This window comes from Carcharhinus amblyrhynchos, chromosome 6 (genome assembly GCF_965287045.1).
Source record: "Carcharhinus amblyrhynchos chromosome 6, sCarAmb.v2.hapA, whole genome shotgun sequence".
NCBI classification, from domain to species: domain Eukaryota; kingdom Metazoa; phylum Chordata; class Chondrichthyes; order Carcharhiniformes; family Carcharhinidae; genus Carcharhinus; species Carcharhinus amblyrhynchos.
In genome coordinates this window covers 85,483,615-85,496,263 of record NC_137329.1, presented here as the reverse complement: position 1 = coordinate 85,496,263, position 12,649 = coordinate 85,483,615, and the positions used below count along the sequence as shown (strand labels likewise).

At 37.6% G+C, this 12,649-nt stretch overlaps 1 protein-coding gene across 5 annotated transcripts in view; it reads left to right on the top strand.

The window, feature by feature from the left end:
* The window catches only part of phf21b (PHD finger protein 21B), a 209,628-nt gene extending 198,850 nt beyond the window's left edge, over window positions 1-10,778 (top strand). For 4 of the 5 annotated variants that reach the window (XM_080190852.1, XM_080190854.1, XM_080190855.1 and 1 more), the window contains 3 exons: window positions 2,592-2,667; window positions 3,358-3,461; window positions 5,520-10,777. In XM_080190852.1, coding sequence (XP_080046978.1) covers window positions 2,592-2,667; window positions 3,358-3,461; window positions 5,520-5,759 — 420 coding nt within the window. In that variant the 3' untranslated portion in view covers window positions 5,760-10,777. Of the gene's footprint in view, window positions 1-2,591; window positions 2,668-3,357; window positions 3,462-5,519 lie in introns of all 5 variants that reach the window. The other variant, XM_080190853.1, reaches the window with a different exon arrangement.
* Window positions 10,779-12,649: the final 1,871 nt, after the last annotated feature.

Below are 12,649 nucleotides of genomic sequence, written 5' to 3'. Positions count from 1 at the left end.
AGCAAGCAAGTTAATGTTTCAAGTGTAATCCTTCATCAGAGGTAGAAAAATGACAAACATTAAAATGGACTCGAAACAAAGATCAGAGGGGAGATTTAAGAAAAAACATACCTATAATATGACTTGAAATCAATTAAAACAAATGTAGACAGATATGGTGGTTTTTCTACCGAATCAGGGGAAGAAGTGTAAGAGAAATAATGAATGTGTGATATTTGAGACAATGGGAAATAAGTGAATTTGAGAGGCTAAAAGCCTGAGAAGAAAAATGAGTCACTAAGGGAACAGATTAATTCTAGCATGGTGTCCTGAGAGACAATTTCTCACCACATCATCCAGCCTCTTTTCCTTTTCTCCAATCACTGACTCATTTCGCATTGCTAGCATGCACTTGCACAAACATCTCAGATGTGATCACACGTATGCCAAACATATTTTCTAAGATTAAAAAGCATTTTGGGCTCAACCATCTGTCCCTTGTTGTCTGGAGGCATCCAATCCATTCAGTGGGCCCAGGATTGCCGCACCCCCCCATAGTTTCTAGAGTGGGGAGTGTTCTCACAGCCATTGTTGCCTCGGAGGAAGGGAAGCTCGCTGACCCCAGATGTGACTTTTCTGATCCTATCAGGCTCCTCGACCGATAGTTTGGAAGTGCATGGATGGGGTGAAATGTTGTCTTAAACAGAATTTGGATTTCTGGACAGTGAAGTGGGGAGGAGGTTAATAAGTAGACATTGCAGCATTTGTATTTGCTAACCCTACATGGAGAAAATGGATTAAGTGACCATATTATTGAGCATTCTGTCTCTAAATGTGACCTTTGCTCCCTATCATTTGCCTTAACTTCCTGTCTGTCTTTCTGTCTGTTTCACCCCTACTCTGAGCTCTCCATTCTAGACCTTCTACAATACTCAAACTCCAGGAATGGCATCATATCTATACATAGAACCTTATGCAGCCTTTTGGCCTGAAATTTGACTTTAATAATTTCATACCTTAATTACAAGTTCTACGTTCTTCAAAATGGGGATTCTAGAGGTGGAGGATAGAATTCTTGGGACAGACTGGAGAGGAAGAGAATGCGTTGGAATGGCGTGGTGATGGAGTCCCTTCATGAGAACACTTTGGGGTGGCAGAGGATGCCTTGATCATCGTGCAGGCCTGTTTTTCTTCAGACTTTGGACAACTTCCCCTGTTTCACCTACTGCTGCCTCAGCTGTTCATATTTGTTCTTTATTTTACACTTTTTCTTGAATTGGAGGTCTTGTGGCCCATTGGGTAGCATCCCTGCCTTTGTGAGTCAGAATCTCTGGGTTTGAGTCTCACCCCAACTGGAAAGAGCATATGGCCAAATATGTTGATTGGCAACCTGCCAATTCTTCCATTACACAGTAATGGTAGGTGGTATGGACAGCAGAGATTCTTGGTCAGTCATATGTTAGAAAGAAAGTTGGAACCTCTAGCATTGCCATCCAGGGTTCTGGATCGCAATATGCACGTAACAGTGTATATTGCCACAGCAACTCGGGACTCCCTGAGGTGATCTTTAACACACTGCCACCACACTTCTCATCATCTGATTGAAAGATTATCTCAACCATCTAACATTCTTGTTACCTTTCAACAGATCAGATTTATTCCTTGATCAGAGATGTTGTTCCTGTCACTTTTATTCTGGCTATTTAAATGATAGTACATTTTTTTCCATTCTGGTGAGGGATTACATCTACAGTGTTGACTTGTCTATTTTCTCTCTTAATGCTGTCTGACTTGATGTGCCTTTCTAATACTTACTGTTATGTATTTTCTGGTTGTGTCCAAGGATTCAGCCTAACTATCAAATGGTGTAAATGAAAATTCCAAAGAAGTCACTAAACACACTGTCATAATATTCTGGCACCTTCACAAGACCTCAGTATGACTAAATTATGGGATTTTCTCTTAAGTTGTCTATCAATACTTACCCTGTAAGGTGTCAACTGGAAGAACATCCCCTCCCCCCTTAAACCTGGTCAGTGGAAGTTTGAAATATTGTGGGAAATAGCCCAAATAATGCTCTGAAGCAGAAAAAAATATTTGCGTTCTTATTCTTGTTTCGTTGCTGGTGTACTCCAGTGCTGATCAACATGTTCAATGACACTTTTCACATATCTTGTGCACAAGGTATCTGGAGCACCAGGGCCCCATTACAAATAATTAATTGCAAGACACTAATTAAAGAGGAGTAGGGAGGCCTCTTATAGTCTGAATAACTTGTTTATCTCTCAACCAACCCCGCCATGAATAAATGAACTTCTCATTGTTCTCATTGATTAAATGGCTACCAAGATTGCCTCCTCAAGGACAGTCACTAATCTGAAGTAATGCATTGTACTGGAAATACTTTGAGACGTTCATGAAACACTTGAAATAAAGTGTAAATGTAAACGTTTTCTTTTGGACAAGTCTGCGTTGAAAGCTCTAGTTTTGAGGTTAGTTTATCTTTTATAATGTATTATTCAAATCAGTAATCCCAGGACCTACTTATTTGAGAGAGACAAGCAAATCATTTTCTACAGTTCAATAAAATGTATCTTTTTTTGCCTATTTAGGTATTAAAGAAGGAAGATAACGTGTCATGGCCTGGAACCCTCGCTATCGTCCATTCCTACCTTGCACATAAAGCAGGTATGAAAGTATAGTGAATGTCTGATACCAGCAATGGCTTGTTAATTACAGCCAAAGTGATACCACACTCGATCACTGGATAACTTCCAAGATCACCAAAGTTTAAATTCCAGACCTGATTGGCATTTACACTCCCATCTTTTCTGAGAATGGACAGATTTTCAACTTGCCACTGAGCCGTAAAGCATGTGTGATAGATCTGTAAAGGTGTCCCTTTACAGAAACTGTTTGAGTACTACCACTGTGCATCAATGATGGAGGGAGTGAATGTTGAAAGTGGTGGTTGGGGTGCAAAAGAAGCAGACTGCTTTGTTTTTATTCATGTCAAGCATTATGAGTGTTGTTGGAGTTGCACTCATCCAGGCAAGTGGGGAGTATTCCATCACACTCCTGACTTATGCCTTCCAGATGGTGGACAGGCTGTGGGGTATCAGGAGAAGAATACTTGTCACAGAATTCCCAGCCTTTTGAACTGCTCTTGTAGCCACTATCAAAATGGCTGATCCAGTTTCTGGTCCAAAATTTCTATAGATGATATTATGTTGAATTGACATCTGATCTCAATGTTTGTATGGCACTGCACTAAAACACAAGTTGTTTGTAATTGCATGTAGCTGCCAGAAATGAAAATGTAGCATTCAAATGATTAGGTTTAGATAACAGCATTACAAATTATTGCTACTTCCACAGTGAAAGAAGAGGAGAAGAGGAAACTGCTAAAACGAGGGAGTGAGTTAAAGAGTGAACATGAACAGCTGGAATTGAAGGACAGACTGCTCAGTAATGCTGTCACGGTGAGATTACACAACTGTGATAGTCCCTTATGTATTGATTGTAGTCAAGTGATCAAAGAATCTGTTATGCCTTTGTTTCTTCCTTTCCTTGTCCATTTTTTTGTACTCTCTTCCCTGTCCAGTAGTATAGGATGGCATTGTCCATTTTGTAATACAGATGGGCAATAAATGTTGGTCTAGCCAGTGACGTGCACATCCCATAAATGAATCAAAGAAAAGCAGCACCTTGAATAATAAAATAGAACACCTGCATGAGACCGGTCCTATTAATTATATATTTTTATTTACTCCCTCTGTCTCTCCCCACCCCCACCCTGCCACAATACTCCTCAGTCGTACAGACTCTTGTTCTCATGAGACTTTTACATCCAGCAGCCTGTCAGAAAAGTGATTAAACTTTGATAATCAAGACAAGTTTCAGTACCATCATAATTATAATTCCATCAAGCTTGCAGCTGCCTGGTTGGAAGTTCAAAGTTGACTTACTGGCTCATTGACATGCTTTATTAATACAATGACCAATTAACTGTGAAGAGTCAATTTAACAGGACAAAAAAATACAAGCCCTCCTGTTGTTGTTGCTTACTTAATGACACATACATCTCCCGTGTATAGCTATTGATGAGATACTGGTTGAATGGAATTCAAAGTATTTGAAAGTATATTGCTGTATAATTGGTAAAGTCTTTAATACTGTAAGGTTCTGTTCTAATTGCAAAGATTTCAGATTTTAAACACCAGGCAATGCTCAGTTGCTGTGTGTTACAGTATGATGGACTACTGTCAAAAGCAGGTGTGGAATAAACTGATGAAAAGAAATTAAAATTGCTCACCATGAACAGTAATGGTGTTTTTCAAAATAAGCCCCACAACTTGAATTTGTGTTTTCCTAAGTCAAAGACAATCATATTAAAATTTCAAAAAGGTGAAATGACATTTAAATAATACAACCCTAGTTCTATTGTCAAAGAGAGTAAGAGAAGACTGGATAAAAGCAAATTACTGCAGATGCTGGAATCTGAAACCAGATTCAGTAAGAGAAGACTACCGTAGTAAAAGTATTGATTTGAGAGTTATAGAAACAATTGAAAGCATGTTTAAGTAACATTGGTACAGAACAAAGAAAAATATTTTGTGTATCAACATGTTGATCGCTTTCAGTTCAATAGTACTGAATATCTGTTTCACAAGCAATGTCAGCACATGATGCTGTTTACAGACCTTACATTTGGTTGTCACGTTATTGGATCATCGTCTTATGTAAGCTTTCTCGTTGTCAATTCATATTTCAGCATATTCTATTTGGTGTTCCGACCTAACTTTCGCTATTCTCATCTTCTAGTTCTAATATTCAACAGGCTTCAAACAAAAATTCTGTAGTGAGCAGCCAGTAGAATATCATCCATACTATGCTGTCAGCATGTTAGTCCCAATATCTTTCCTCAATCTAATACAAACAGGATTCTGAGTTTTAGGTGGTTGTTGGGAGTGGAGGCATTAAAATTGATGAAGGAAGTGATGTTTAATTTGTCCAAGAGGTTAGGCTGTTGTTGGAACATTGGGTGCAATTTATTGTAGGAAGGATATTAAAGTGATAGAAAGGAAATGGCAAGCATTCATTAAAATATCACTAGCAATGGAGAGGTTATCCTCATGAAGAAAGATTTCATTTTGATATGAGAGTTTTGAAAAAGATGAATAGTAAAAATTGTTTCCAGTTTTTTGAAAATTGGTAACAAGGAAATAGACAAGATTATCAGTAGGAAAAAGAGGGGCAAGTTGTTAGAATATTATTCATACAAAAGATTAGTTTACTATGAATGGCTGTTGAGACAGGTTACAATATTAAAGGGCAATTGGATGCCTTTTTCAAAGAAAAAAATGGAAAGGAAAGTTCAGGGAATTCTTATTTCAATAGTAATCTTCAATGAAGAGCTATCACTAGCCTAAAAGACTGAATGGTCTGTTTTGTAATTGGATTATAAAATCTATATGTTGACTTGAATAATGAATTATTATCAATGAAATGAAGAACTGTTGTCTACTTTTATTTAACAGAAATGTCTAGAATTGAAAACAAACCTCATAGCTAAACAGAAAGGAACTCAGGCTTCTCTGGAGCGTGTGAAAACCCTGATTAGACTGATGCAAAGCGAGCAAGTGATCCAGGTTACAATGATGACAACCACAGCCACCTCTCGAGCATCCCCGTTGGTTTCCCTCCCATGGATCAAGCCTTCAGCTGCTGTAGGGACCCCTCCAGCCACCTTGAAGCAGCAATCACAAGGAAAGAACTAAAGGAACTGGACAAATCCATACTTAATTACTGTCGTTTGGGAATATTTACACAATTTTATGTGTGGAAACAGTGGGGTTTGATAACTGATCGATGCAGTACAGTATGCAGAGACTGTTGGAGCAAAAAATGCACCATACAGGCTGTGACTGCAGTACTTTAAGCCACTACTTTGAGAGCTGAAGAGATTTTAATTTTTTTATTTTATTTTTATGTTGGCCTTAACCTACTGATTCTGGAACCAGAAAATGGCCGCTCAAAAAAAGAGTTTTAACTTCTCCAAGCAGGTGTTTTGAACACCAGTTTGCTTCATGGGAGAGAGAAGAAAGCAATGGAACACACTGCAGTAGATTGACAATAAACAAAACAAAGCTGTAACATATAAAGCGTTTTCCTGTGAAATGAGGATTTTTTTTTAGAATTGTACATTACTGTAACTAAATTCAAACATGCAAGACAATGTCTGAAATATTTATTCAGGTGACGCGCAAAAAATGGTTTTATTGTGTATGTATGGGTCTTCAGAGCATTCAAACAAAGTTTAATTTTTTCAGTATTAATATAGGTAAGAAACACATATTTAAAATAAAGTATGAGGTTAGTATTTAAGGTGGGATAATAAGTACAGTATTTTCCTGCTGATGCCTATGGAACATGTTTTATCAAGTATTTAAAGGATACAGATGCAAAACACTTTTTGCAACTTCTCTTATTGTTGACATTTTTGTGCAGATCACTTCTTAAACCATATCGTGGGTATTTTAGGGAAGCCATGTTTTCTTTCTTTATTTCATTTTTTTGAAGTACTGTATTGGTTTGCCAGATTTATATTTAAAAAATGCCAAAAAATGTGTTTCTTCCTCCTCCAGTACTGTATTTGTATCACAGAAAAATGACAGTTTAGCAAACCCTGGGATAGTGATGACATTGGTGGGAAGGGTGGGGAATATCTGCTACACGGTACATGAAACTGCCTCAGAAACATAACAAATAATTGGCATTGAAAATGTCAATGATGGAGTCAAAGGACACAGATTTTAAAAGGGTTTACAGATTTTTGTGGACTACCTTTCCTTTCCTATGTAGTAAATGATACTCCGGTAGGCTTTGATTAATTTAGGACAGCTACTTGATCCACTAGCTAGTCTTCCTGATAATAAAGGGTCTGCACCTTGGGAGGCCATAGCTATTTGGCATGGGAAGCTTTAGGCCTGCTCTGGCAGTGTATGGTCCCTTCAACCATTTTCACAATTCCGGGAAAAACTGTGCAGTGCAATGCAAATCTATTTTATTACAGTCAACACTTCAATGAACAAGATTTTATATTCTTTTACTGGTGAACAAAAATAAAGAGAACCACGAGATGCTACTGGTTTAATGCCAATAAGCATTCCAGTGTGGCTTGCAATGTAAATGTTTCAGGTTAAATGTTTTTTGATGACTAAAGAGAAAACAAATTGTTCAGTTATAAAATATTAAACGGTTGAGATTTTCTTTGGGAGGGGAGGGTGGAAAGAAGTCTTGGCCTATTAGCATAGATGTTCAAAGGAGCTGTCCAGTGGATAGTGTGCATTGAAACTGAATTCATCTTAATTCTGCCAATGTAGTTATTTAAAAAAAAATTAAAACTGAATTGTGAAATCTGCTTGTACATGCTTTTATGAAACAATTTGTTGTCAGGTAACTGCATCCCATGCTCCAATGAAAGAGATGCATTGACTGTCACAAGGTGTAGCTTCAAAGCATATCTGAACAATCAAGCCACTTAACATTTCCTTTTGCCTATACCAGTTTTCTGAATTCAGTTCTAACTAATATTTCATTGCAGTATTACAGAAAAGAGACAGATATACAAATAATATTAGATATCAAGCCTGGTTTTTCTATATATTGAAAGAAGTGGAGACTAAAAAAGACATCCACCATGCTGGCTTCTTAAACCCCTCAATTTGGAATTTCCAAATAAAATGTTCAGTGTGCCATCTTTGTTCACAGCAAGATTCACTCTTCCCCCTTATGAAGGAGAGAGCAAATATGTGTACACATGAATACAATTGTCCCTACATAGTTCCTTTTACATTCAAGCCCATCCATGAATTGATATTTTCAGTCACACATGCATGCACTCATTGTATTTCAGATATCAACCCCTTCAAAAGATCTCACAGGACTTTTTTGAGCACCCTGACATGCACCAAATTCAGTGTGTGTAAGTGAACTATATAACCTGCTGGTGACTTTTACTTTAATTTATCTAATATGAAATAAATGAGCATTTTACTTGTACAGGGTTCTTTCAGGCTCCACTTAAAAAAAAACATTTAATTTTAAAATATAAGTAATAAAGCTGCACTTCATAGTTTTCAGGGTGAAATACAATATACTGTACCAGCGTGGTGGGGTCCCTGTTTGTAGATACATTGAAGAATTATACAGTGCCCTTACTGTGGATAATTTTTAATGGTCTACAGCTCCAGGGATACTTGACTTATAAGCTGGAATTTGTAAAATGTTAAGAATTCCAAAAGTGGAAAAGCCAAAAAAAATTACTTTCTCAATTCTATAAGTCTGGATACCTTCTATGTGTTGGGCCTTGTGCTTATTCTCCCATTTTCCAATCAAAAGCATTTCTCAGGTAGAGGCAAACCAAAATAGATGATTGGAGTGCATGGTATTTTAGGCCCAGTAGCTAAAGTGGAGTTGAACTTTTAAAAAAAACTATATTTACTCCTTTTTATTACAACTAATTTCAAACTTTGAAGGAGCAATCACTAATTGTACTCTAAACAATTCTTGTATTTTGACTGTAGATCTCTAGCAAGTGCCACTACTTAATTTTACTGAAGTTATGATGCATAGTTTTTTATTTTTTAAGAGTAGTTAGTCTAGTATGGAGGAGTTAGGTGGGAAAGTAGATTTATGTGATTTCATTGTGTGCTAAAGTTTGTTACATGAGTAATATCAGATTCTAAATTATTACAGGGTGGTTGAGTGAATCTTTATCAAAATGCTTCAGTGTAGTAGTTTCAGATTTTGAAAATCTTTACTTTTTTGCTGCAATGGTCCTTAAGGAGGATTTGCTAAGATAACAAAAGTCAACTACAGATATATAAAGCAGAATGAATCTGAAAGAAATCAGTCACATAGTATTTTCAACATGCTGAGAGCATGCATAAAAAACACTCAGGCTTCTCAAAAGCACACTGCGTTCAGTGCAAAGATTTTGACAGCATTCCAAATGTGTAGTAGTGTATTGAATGCGTGATTTGTTACCACAGTAGCGGAACAATCTTGCACTAACTATCCTTAGGTGCCATACATACAAGAGCCTTAAGTAACAAATTTCTGTTGCAGTTATTTTAATATCCCGTTATATATTCATGTATAACTAAAAGATGGTCAAGGATAGCACTGAAGCATTGTTATATTCATGCCTTCTATTATGTTGCAAATGAAAAGACTTCACAGAATACTCCGTTAGAAAAATAATTCGTATTCATCATCGGTTTATTATTTTTTCATGGTACTTCACATTTCTGCCACAATCCTACAAAACATTATTTCATTGCTATTTGCTGGATAAGTGGTTTTCTGAATAAGTAACCCACAACTTATGCAGAAACTGCTTTATATGAACAGCAGATTTCTTTTAAAAGATGCAAAATAAACTGTATTTACTTTGTGCTGTAGATATATTTGATGTTCTTCTGAATGGGCCTTTTTTAAATCCCTTAGCCAACAAGCATGCAGAGTGCCTTTAAAGGCAGAAATTTTAAAAGGGCGGAAAAGCACAGCCACACCACCTCATAGTACATTGTAAATACGATTAGAAAAAAACATGGTAGTGCTTGTGATCATGTTACACTTGATTGGGTGACTAGGTTAATCGATGTACAGAAAATACAGTAGAGAGTAGGATGCCTGCTCTTCTAGTCTAAAAAGGTTTACTTGGCAGAGCAGTGATAAGCAGATTAATGGAACTGAGAAACATTGTCACAATTGTTTATTGTGTAAAAGAAATGTCTTAAATAAACTGGGACAAAGAAAAGAGAAAAAAATTAAAAGTCAACATTGTATCATCACACAAATGGTCTTTTTATTTTTTCTGTTTACACTTTGAGTTTGGTCACACTGTTGGATGTGTTTTATCATGATGTTTCATGGTGCTAGAAGTAGGAATTCTAATCTCAGCAACATATTGTATCTTATTTGTTTTATGTCAGTTTCTAAATGGGAACCGCTCCGTTCTCTATCTTGTACAAATAGGCTGAAGCCAATTCTTTAGCTGTATTTTTCCACTGCTTCCTGGCACCTTCCATTCACTTAGCTTATTAAAGTAACAGTTGAGTTTAGAAATTCAGTTGAGTGATGGAATCCAGTCTGTGCCACCTTTCTGTGGTATTGCATGCTGTTCCTGGTTATTCTGATTTGTTCTAACTCTTTACCTAAAATAGAAGTCCAGCTGTATCTGAAGTTTTTGCTTACATTGCTCGTTGCTTATATGCATGGAACAAAATATTTAGATGGGCATTAGTGCTTTTCTTTTCCTCAAAATATGACAAAGGTGCACACTAACCACTGGATGGGTGCTCTACTTAAAGCAAAAAGTTTAATATATATATATAAAAAGTTCTTAATCACTATTGAATGAATACTCTTTGTTACACATTTGTAAGAAAACAAATCAGTATTATACTGTTCTACTTTGTTGATATCTATGTGGCTCTGCCCATGGAATGTGGAAGGTCAAAGTACAAATGATATGTTGAGTGGATTTGTGAGCATTTTGTTTTAAGGTGTGGTAGTGTAGCAATAAAGAAAACACAAAAACCATTTTAAAAAATAAGCTTACAACAAGATGCAGAAAGCGTTTGGATGACAGATTTGTAAATGAGTTACATTTTCTTAACAAAAATCCATGTATTTACAGATACTCATGTAATGGCAAAAATATTCTGAATGAAAAACAAGCTGTTGACATTTGGTGCTTATTGTATTTTTTCCCCCTTCACTTTTGATTGTATTTCTTTTAATCCCACGCCCACCCAAAAAGGTTTTTGATAATAATTTAGGTTCCTGGGCATGGCCCAGTGTCAGATTAGAAAACTGAAGTGGATTCTGATAGCTCATGGTCAAATTCATTGTACAACCTATTTATTTTTAGATTATTTCTCTTTTCAGCCAGCTTCCATGATTTGGAAGCTGGGTTCTGTTAGCGATTCTGAAATTTCTAGTACAGTTGCTTTAGACTGAATTTCTCCATGACTGTTACCTATGTGTATAATAGATTGAGTAGGAGGGCTGAAGTGAAGGTTACTGGCAATAGCTATGATTGAATTAATATACCAACTGTGTATGGGCAACTGTCTTGGATATATGTAAGAATCACTTATCAAATCAGGAGGCATAATTTTGTGAGCAACCCTGCAGGCAACAGGAGGGTGGGAGCTGATCTGGAATCTGCATGTGATTGATGCAGCCTTTTACCTTGCCTCTTTAACTCAGCTATTGCAACCTGAATCCAGGTTTCCATGCCAAAGAGGGTGGAAGGATGATTGGTTGGTTGTTTTCTTGATTATTCATTCATAGAACGTGGGCTTCACTGGCTAGGCCAGCATTTATTGCCCATCCCTAATTACCATTGAGAAGATGGTGGTGAGCTGCCTTTTTGCACTACAGTCTGAGATCTAGGTACACTCATAATGTTCTTGGGAAGGGAATTCCAGGATTTTGACCCAGTAACTGAAGGAACAGCGATATATTTTCATGTCAGGATGGTACATAGCTTGGAGGAGAACTTGTAGTGGTGTTCCCATGTGACTGCTGCCCTTGTCTTAGACGGTAGAGATGGTGAGTTTGGAAGGTGCTGTCAAAGAAGCCTTTGTAAGTTCTTGCAGTGCATCTTGTAGATGATATACACTGCTGCCACTGTAGGTGGTTGAGAGAGTGAATGTTTAAGGTGGTGAATGGGGTGCCAATAAAGCAGGCTGCTTTGTGCTGGATGGTATTGAGCTTCTTGAGTTTTGTTGGAGCTGCACTCACCCACAAGTGAAGTGAAGTGTATTCTATCACATTTTGGACTTCTGGATGATGGACAGGATTTTAGGAGTTAAGAGGTGAGTTGCACCCTGCAGAATTCCCAGCCTCTAACCTGTCCTTATAGCTGACATATTTATTTGGCTGGTCTCATTCAATTCCTGATCAGTGGTAACCCCAAGATGTTGATAATGGGGATTTAGCAATGGGAATGCCATTGAATGTCAAATGGAGATGGTTAGATTCTTGTTGGAGATTATCATTTACTGGCACTTATGTGGCAAAAGTATTGGCTGGAATTCTCCAGCCGTTCACACTGGTGTGGGATTCTCCAGTCCTGCCGGCAGCACACCTCTGTCCATGGGTTTCCCACCAGTGTGGGGTAATGTCGATGGGAATTCCCGTTGATAGCAGCAGGACCAGAGAATTCTGTCGCTAGCAAACAACATGCCACCTCCTGTCAGCCGGAGACTCGTGGCTGGGAGGCTGGAGAAACTCGACCATTATTTGTCACTTATCAGCCTAAGCCTGGATATTGTGCTGGTTTTGCTGCATTCAGACATGGAATTTAGCAGGATCTGTGGAATTGTGAATACCGTACAATATTGTGCAATCAGCGACACCCCACCTCTGACCTTATGACCAATCTTCCACATTTCCAGGCAGATGTTGGTGTTGCAGCTTTGTTAGAGCATTTTGGCTATGGGTGCAGCTAATTCTGGAACACAAGTCTTAATTATTATTGCCTAAATGTGCTGGAAAACTTTCACAGTATCCAGTTCCTGAGGCCATTTATTGATGCCGCATTACATCAAATTGGCTGTAGATTGACATTTGTGATGCTAGGAATCTCAGG